General features: G+C 60.7%; 2 protein-coding genes across 3 annotated transcripts in view; one reads left to right on the forward strand and one right to left on the reverse strand.

Moving 5' to 3' along the window:
- The window catches only part of TMPRSS9 (transmembrane serine protease 9), a 36,301-nt gene extending 29,749 nt beyond the window's left edge, over positions 1-6,552 (forward strand). For both annotated transcript variants that reach the window (XM_037823852.1, XM_037823853.1), the window contains 6 exons: positions 755-891; positions 3,306-3,675; positions 4,529-4,700; positions 5,244-5,509; positions 5,615-5,751; positions 6,283-6,552. In XM_037823852.1, the coding sequence (XP_037679780.1) occupies positions 755-891; positions 3,306-3,675; positions 4,529-4,700; positions 5,244-5,509; positions 5,615-5,751; positions 6,283-6,444 (1,244 nt within the window). In that variant the 3' untranslated portion in view covers positions 6,445-6,552. The remainder of the gene's footprint in view (positions 1-754; positions 892-3,305; positions 3,676-4,528; positions 4,701-5,243; positions 5,510-5,614; positions 5,752-6,282) is intronic.
- Positions 6,553-6,850: 298 nt separating this feature from the next.
- On the reverse strand, positions 6,851-7,943 carry TIMM13 (translocase of inner mitochondrial membrane 13). Its single transcript, XM_037823857.1, has 3 exons — positions 7,769-7,943; positions 7,614-7,682; positions 6,851-7,354 (listed from the first exon to the last, which is right to left on the reverse strand). The coding sequence occupies exons 1-3, from the start codon at positions 7,886-7,888 to the stop codon at positions 7,256-7,258; spliced, it is 288 nt and encodes a 95-aa protein (XP_037679785.1). The 5' UTR covers positions 7,889-7,943; the 3' UTR covers positions 6,851-7,255.
- Positions 7,944-8,092: the final 149 nt, after the last annotated feature.

Below are 8,092 nucleotides of genomic sequence, written 5' to 3' on the forward strand. Positions count from 1 at the left end.
TTCCTGTGGCGTTCTCCCTCTCTCTCTCTCTGTCTGAATTTCATTCTCTTATAAAGGACTCCAGTAAAAGGATTAAGACTCATCCTGATGGAGCTGGGTCCCCCATTTGCTTACTTACCAATGGATTAAATTTAAGAACCTGTTTTTCTGGGCTCCATGCAGGTTCAGACCACCACGCTGCTTAAACAGTTGACCGTCTCGCAGTTATGGAGACTAGGAGTCCAAAATTGAGGCGTGAGCAGGGTCGTGCCTTCTCTGTGGTCTGTAGGGTTCTGGGGTTCTCTGCCGCTGCCGCGAGCCCTCTGCCCCCTCCGTCTCCTACTTCCTGTGGCCAGACGTCCTCTGTCATAAGGACTCCAGGCACACGGGGTAAGCCCCCCATCCCATTTGATCTAAAGTCTTCCCCGAAGATCTTGTTTACGAATGAGGCCACCCAAGGCGCTGGGTCTCGAACTCGACTCCATGAGGTGATGATTCCATCTCTAACAAGAAAGGGTCAGCAGTGTCCCCAAGGTGTCCCCCAGGGGTTCCTCAGAGGCCCCCGTGGAAGGCTCTGGAATGGACGTGTCTGTGCCAATATGGGTAAGGGCAGCGCGTCTGGCCAAGTCCTGGACGGTGGAGACCCCACAATTCTGCCGGGTGCTGGCTGGGCACCCCACGGGGTGGCGAGGGCAGCGCCAGCCCAGCCCCGAAAGCTCACACGTGGGACCCTGGCCACTTGGCCGAGGCCTATCGGTTTTTCTCCTTCTTGCAGCAACCAAGCCCGACACCCTCCAGAAGGCGTCGGTGGGGATCATAGACCAGAAGATGTGCAGCGTCCTCTACAACTTCTCGCTGACCGACCGCATGCTCTGTGCCGGCTTCCTGGAGGGCACGGTCGACTCCTGCCAGGTGGGCCTCTCTTCTCGGGCAGGTCCACACTTCCGGAGCGCTGTGAGCGCGGTGGGAGAAGTCAAGGAATTTTCAGGGCAGTGGAGTAGGAGCAGGGAAAACCTGGGACCAACTGTAGCGTCCGTCCGATAGGAGGCAGCTTAGGAAAATCACGATCTGTGCAGAAGCTGGAACTGCGGTTTAAAAGCATATTACACACAAAATGTGATTTTTTTTAGGGCGAGCTATTTTAGTTATTTTTATTTATTGTGGTAACATGTAGACCACCTACAATTCCTCCTGTGACCACAGTCACATATATAATTCAGCAATGTTCGTTACAGTCACCGTGTTGTGCTGCCATCGCCACCATCCGTTACTAGAATTTTCCGATCATCCCAAACAGAAATATTAAGTATAAAAAAAACTACCCCATTGTCTGCACCCCACAGCCCCTGGTAACCTTGAATCTACTTTCTGTCTCTGAATTTGTTTATTCTAAAGATTTCATAGAAGTGGAAGTGTGCAATATTGGCCCTGTTGTCTGGCTTATTTTACTTAGCATGATGTCACACGCTGATCCTAATGGAAAAAATGGCAAATCGCAGATGAGCACATAAATCAGCACATTGTCCAACAGGGTATAGCCATTGAGCACTTGAAATGTGGCTGGTCAGAATTAAGAACCGAAAAACCTGCTCCAGAAAAGAAGAGGCTAACACACAGGAGAATGAACACTGGAGATCAGTCTTCCTTGGAAACACAGATGCACAAATTCTTAATGAAATAGCAACAAATTAAATTCAGTGCTTTAAAGGGAAATGATGCACATAATATATATACATTGTAATCATGATAGGTTTATCTACAAGAAAGGTTGGTTCAACCCTGGAAAACCTAGTCACGTCGTTCATTACATGACTAAAGAGGAGACATTTGATCGTCTTAAAAATCTCAGAAAGAAAAAACGTTTGATAATTTTTAACAACCATACGGAATTAAAAAGTTTTTAAAGTTCCAGTCCAACGAAGGCTCTGTAACAGAAACTTACACCCATGGCATGCTTTCCCGTTAACAAATATCCTGGGCAGAATTTTTTCAAATATTCCATAGACACGCCTCCTTCAGGGTGGCTGTGCAGTCTCGGTTTGCCAGGGCTGCTACGACAAAAACCACCCGGTGAGTTGGCTTAACAGCAGGAATCCATCGTCTCACGGTTTTGGGGGCGACAAGTCTGAGATCCATGTGTGGGTGAGGCCCTGCTTCCTTCCCAGGGTCTCCGGCATTCGGGGCTCCCTGGCTGCACCCCGCCTCCGTCCCTTGGCCCTGTGCCTCGCTCCTGGCATGTGCTCGTCTGGCTTCCTCCTTCTGGCACCTTCTCCCTGTGGTCTTCTCTGATGGATGGTGTCTGTGTTTCTCCCACTTCCGAAGGCCTCTCAGATCTGGAATGGGCCCCCCTCAGTCAGGCCACATTTTAATGAAATCACTTCTTTGGGAGGATGGCTTCCCAGGCGTGGATTTTGGTTTGGGGGGGATGAAAATGTCCTGGAAACAGGTAGTGGTTGCCTCGAAAGTTACCCAGCATTGTCAGTGTACTCAAAGTCACACTTAAAAGTGGTTGACATGATTCTTGTTGCATAGATTTTACCACAATAAAAAAAGAAAAAAGAAACAAAAATCAAAGATGCCTGCTATTGCCAAAGACGCCCTGACAACGCAGTGAACCAAGAGAAAAGATGGGAGGCCTGAGGGTTTAAAATTGTGCAAAAGGATTGCAGGCAACACGATGGTGCACCCCGAAACCCCAGTGGCAACGTAACAAGTATCCAACGTCCCGTTTGGGGTGACGGGGAAGTGTCGGTCGTGGATAGCGGTGAGGGAGTGTGGCCTTGTGGATGGGACCTCAGCGGCTGACTTGTGCAACTTAAAATGGTGAAAATGGCAGATCGTATGTTATGTAGACAGTGACACAGTACATTAAAAAGTAAATGGGATGAATTCCCAAGACGTGCTCTGACGGATGGACCTGGAAGACGTGATGCTCCTTACGACGCTAAAGGCCTCGTGTTGTCTGATCCCGCTGATGTGAAACGTCTGGAACACGCACATCCAGAGACGGGGAGCAGCTCAGAGGCTGCGGGGCCTGGGGGCAGGGGACGGAGTCTCTTTCGGGGGGGGGGGTGAAGATGTTGCGGAACTTGACAGTGGTGATGGTTACACAACATCGTGATGGCACCAAATGCCACCAAAGTGTTCACTTTAAAATGGCCAGAAGGGCGAGTTTTATATCGTGTGTATTTTGCCATCATTTAAAAAAAGAAAAGAAAAGAGGCTCGGGGACGAGAAGAGGCTTGTCAATGTCACAGCCAGGCCATGACGGACTCCCGGAGCTCTGCCTGGCCCCTGCGGCCCTCAGCCTCCTCTCCTCCTTCCAGGGCGACTCGGGGGGCCCCCTGGCCTGCGAGGAGACCCCTGGCGTGTTCTACCTGGCGGGCATCGTGAGCTGGGGGATCGGCTGTGCCCAGGCCAGGAAACCCGGCGTCTACGCGCGGATCACCAGGCTGAAGGGCTGGATCCTAGAGACCATGTCCTCCTCCTCCTCCTCCACTGCTCCCCCCTTGACGGCGCAGACCCCCACCCCTACACCCACCCCCAGGCGCCCCCCAAGGTCGACTGCCGGAGCCATCACCAGCAGGGCCAGCAGCCAGCCAGCTGGCCCCTCCGTCACCATCGTGAGCAGCTCGGTCGGGACACAGACGCCCCCTCCAAACGTACCTGAGACTACCCCGCGCTCACAGCTGCCAGGTACCGAGGAGGCGAAGGGGACTTGGGGATGCCAGGGGGGCCGGGGCGTTGGGGAGCAGCAGGCCTTCCTGTGTGGCTGGGGCTGGGTCCGTCATCCCCGCCTGCTGACCTTTTACTTTCCTACTTCAAGCTGAGTTTTGCTTTTACAATAGCTACATCCTGGGAGCTCTTAACTTCAGGGGTCCAAAAGGGGTGCAGGGCTCTGTGTGGGGGCAGAGTTTTCCAGGGAGAGGGGCTGAGGCTTCCATGGGATTCTCGAAGGCTGCCCTTATGGGGGTCCGGATCCGGGGAAAGCCAGCATGCCGGGGTTGGCCGGAACTTGGCAGCCTTTGTGCTTGCCGAGGCCCGGGCAGGAGGGCAGGCAAAGAGCTGGGGCAGGGGATGGCTTCAGAGGAACTGTCCAATGGGTTCCGGGTGCCTCTGATGGGTGGTGTGGCGGTCCCCACAGCACCCTTTGAAACCAGCATGGGTGCTTTTGAGGGGCTGCCCCGTGCCTGGCACCAGTTGACAGTCACAGGAAGGATCTTGTGTCCTGGAGGTCCCCGGAAAGGGCGCCAGGAGGGGGGGAGGGGGGAGGGCGCCGCCGGCCTGGCCTGGCCTGGAAGCCAAGGTTATGGGAAACAAAATAAAATTAAATGACTTTCAAATATTTGAGAAAAGCCCAAGGAATCATTTGGAGGACGGAGCACCAGGCCCCGCGTTCCTCTGTGGGGAATTTTCCCGAAGCGGGTGCCCCTCACCCAGTGCTGCCCCCAGCTCCTCCGCCTCCTCCCCGGCGGCCCCACTCGCCAAGCCGGGCGGGCTGCGCGGAGGAGGCGCCGCTCCCCGACCCGCCGCCGCTCCCGCCCCGCAGACTGCGGCCTGGCGCCGGCGGCGGCGCTGACGAGGATCGTGGGGGGCAGCGCCGCGGGCCGCGGGGAGTGGCCGTGGCAGGTGAGCCTGTGGCTGCGGCGCCGGGAGCACCGCTGCGGGGCCGTGCTGGTGGCCGAGAGGTGGCTGCTGTCGGCGGCGCACTGCTTCGACGTGTGAGTCCGAGCGGCCCCAGACGCCCCCGGCCCGTGTCCCTGGGTCATCGTCCTCCCTCCCTGCCCGCCCAGCCCCGCGCGCTCCACCGAGGCCGGGCGCAGCCGCTCTCAGCTCTGGGAGACCCTGGAGGCGGCCGTGGGGATCGTCGGGGGTCGTCGGGACACTTCCTTCCCCAGGCCGCCCGTCTCGGACGGGGCCCCAGCCCTCCATGGCCACCCAGTGGGGCGTCATCAGCGCCCCTTTTTCAGGGTCGGGTGCTTCCCGGCAGGGCGTCCGTCGGGTGGACCAGGCGAGGGGCCCGGGTCCCCTCCTCCAGGAAGGCCGCCCAGATTTGCGCCTCGCGGGGCTCGGGGCCCTTCACGACCACCAGAAACCCCCCTCAGGGCACTTCTGTCGGATTCCATTGGCGGCACCTTGTGGCGCCCTCCCCGCTGCCCTAGGGGGAGGGCAGGGACCTGTGCAGGGGCTGGGTCCAGGGGCGCCCTGGATGGGCTGGGGTGCGCGGCGCCCTGGGCCCACGGCCGTCTCCGCGCGCCCCGCAGCTACGGGGACCCCAAGCAGTGGGCGGCCTTCCTGGGCACCCCGTTCCTGAGCGGCGCCGACGGGCAGCTGGAGCGCGTGGCCCGCATCTACAGGCACCCCTTCTACAACGTCTACACGCTCGACTACGACGTGGCGCTGCTCGAGCTGGCGGGCCCCGTGCGCCGCAGCCGCCTGGTGCGCCCCATCTGCCTGCCCGAGCCCGCGCCCCGGCCCCCCGACGGCGCGCGCTGCATCATCACTGGCTGGGGTTCGGTGCGCGAGGGAGGTAGGCGCCGGCCGGGGTTTCTGTGCAATGGCGGGCGCGGGTCAGGGCTCCGGAGACTCCCCTCGACTCCTCTGCCCGGGCCTCCTGGCCCCGTGTCGCCCGCAGGCTCGATGGCGCGGCAACTGCAGAAGGCCGCCGTGCGCCTCCTGAGCGAGCAGACGTGCCGCCGCTTCTACCCGGTGCAGATCAGCAGCCGCATGCTGTGCGCGGGCTTCCCGCAGGGCGGCGTGGACAGCTGCTCGGTGAGCCCCGGCCTGGGGGTCCCCAGCGCCCTTCGGCCCTTCTCCCTGCCCAAGTTCGGCCCGTCGGGGTGAACTTCCCGGGAAGGGCACCTTTTCCGCCACCATAGGATTTTTCACCCGATAGTTATTTACTGGGCCCATCGCTAGCCAACTCACACCCTCCACAGCCAATCCTGGGCCCTGGAGTCAGAAAGTTCTCCATCTTGGGGGATTTTGGGGGGCTGTCAGTCTGGAGGGGTGGAGGGCAGGCCAGGCAGTGGCTGCAGCAAAAGGACCCAGGGGCTGAGGTTCCCACCTGTATTTGGAGAATGAGGTTCTGGGTCCCTCCATTGGGTTAGTGAGTCCTGACAGCGTGGAGCCCATTTCCCTGCTCATAAAAGTGAGGCTCACGGAGGAAGCCCCTCCCCTGGAGTCCCACAGGGAGCCCCAGCAACGCCCTTGGAATGGCCAGTGACTTGGAGGAGCCAAGGCCAGGCCAGCCCTCCCCAGCCCTAGGGCTGTGGACACCACCTCTTCTTCTCCTTCTCTCAGGGTGACGCGGGGGGACCCCTGGCCTGCAGGGACCCCTCTGGCCGGTGGGTGCTAACTGGGGTCACCAGCTGGGGTTACGGCTGTGGCCGGCCCCACTTCCCAGGCGTCTACACCCGCGTGGCAGCTGTGAGAGGCTGGATCGGGCAGAACATCCAGGAGTGAGGACCAAGCGGCTGCCCAGGCCTTCGACGCAAGACGTGAAGACAGCAGGAAGTGGCGGGATGGCCTGAGCAGGGACAAGCACGCGACGGGCGGAGGGGGCTGTGGGCAGCGGCATGTTTTGTTGCAATAAACGCAGCCCGTCACCCCCAGCCGGTTCAGCATGTCCCCGTGTCACAGAGCTAGCCAGACCTCACCCAGGGTCCAGAGGTGGAAGGAAAGAAAGAGGGAAAAAGATGCAAGACCTTCTGGGGGGAGGGATGCCAACCTCATCTTCAAGGTTCCCTATTTTGCTGAAAAACACATCTGGCGACCCACCGGCACAGAGGAGACAGACAGAACCTCCCCCGGGTGTGGGCAGGGATCTCAGGCCCACCCAGCACCTGCTCCCGGAGACCCACTGACGGGAAAATGCCCGAGGTTCTCTCTGCACCCCCTTTTGCAATTTATTTGCTCCCAAGAGGTCACAGTTCAGGTGGGGTCTCCCCGCTCTCCAAAAGGTCCAAACAAGGGAGACCCTGGGCACGCCCGGGAGGGGCTGCCGGCTTTCAAGTCGGAAGGAGGTGCCAGTGGGATGCTAGCACCTTGGGAGGCACGGGGACCACGAAACCCCAGCCGGTCCCCCCTGGCCGGGTGGGGCAGAATCTCCCTGGGCCCCCCGCCGCTTCCCCACAGGCCGTGGGCGGGATCCACTGGCTGGCCCCCGCCTCGCTGCGGTCATAGTCTCCGGGAACACTGATGAGGAAGTGAGGAAGGAAGCAGGGGGTCGGGGTGGCCTTCTGGTCGCCTGCAGGGACGGTCCCGGCGCCCCCGCTCACATGTTGGCTCGCTCCCGCTGCAGCCGCGAGTTGTAGGCGCGGGACACGGTGTTCCAGGCGTCCATGTAGCGGTCCATGCACATGGCGATGCACTTCTGGAGGCGAGGAGGGGGGCGCGCGGAGCTCAGGGGGAACCCCTGCACGCCCCCCAGGACCGCCCGCAGCTCCCCGCTGGATGCCACCCGGAGAACGGACCGCGCACGCGCGGCGGCCACTCGGCCGTGGATCTCAGGCCGACTGCGCACGCGCGGCGGCCCCTCCGCCCGGCTCCCCGGCCGATTGCGCACGCGCAGCGGCCCCCTAGCTCGGTTCGCGATCTCGGGTCACCGCCTGACCCGACCAGGCAGGTCTCACCTGCTCCGAATTGTCCAGGGAACCCCCCGGCTTCCCGATGCACTTCCGGAAGCACTTGTCCGTCATCCTCTGCGGAGACACGCGAGCCCTCAGCCGCGACTCCCAACCCCCGGCCTCCCTCCGAACGCCCTTGCCCCCGGCTCCCGGCCACAGACCTGCAGCAGCTCCTGCGCGTTGGCCACGGCAATCTGCACTTTCACCTGCTCCATGATGACCCCCGGGTCCAGCTTCCCGCCTCCTGAGCTCCCGAAATCCGAGCCGAAGCCGCTCTCCATGGCTCTGGAAACTCAACCGTACCGGCGCCGGAAGTCGGGCCGCGCAGGGCGCGCCGGGAAATGGAGTCCGGGCTGACTGGGGGCGGAGCCGCCCCGGCCCAACTACAACTCCCGTGAGGCTGCGCGTACGTGCAGGCTGTCTGCGCATGCGTGGGCGGGAGCCGGCCCGTTTCCTACTGACTCAGTTCCCGGTTTTGAGTCTGG

This window comes from Choloepus didactylus, assembly GCF_015220235.1.
Source record: "Choloepus didactylus isolate mChoDid1 chromosome 25 unlocalized genomic scaffold, mChoDid1.pri SUPER_25_unloc1, whole genome shotgun sequence".
NCBI lineage: Eukaryota > Metazoa > Chordata > Mammalia > Pilosa > Megalonychidae > Choloepus > Choloepus didactylus.

Excerpts from the sequence above, each read along its gene's own strand:
- TIMM13 (XM_037823857.1), bottom strand. The coding sequence starts at position 7,888 with ATGGAGAGCGGCTTCGGCTCGGATTTCGGGAGCTCAGGAGGCGGGAAG. Across the intron at positions 7,683-7,768 it reads ACGCGCAGGAGCTGCTGCAG|AGGATGACGGACAAGTGCTT; the intron begins GTCTGTGGCCGG and ends GTGTCTCCGCAG. Across the intron at positions 7,355-7,613 it reads CCCTGGACAATTCGGAGCAG|AAGTGCATCGCCATGTGCAT; the intron begins GTGAGACCTGCC and ends CCTCGCCTCCAG.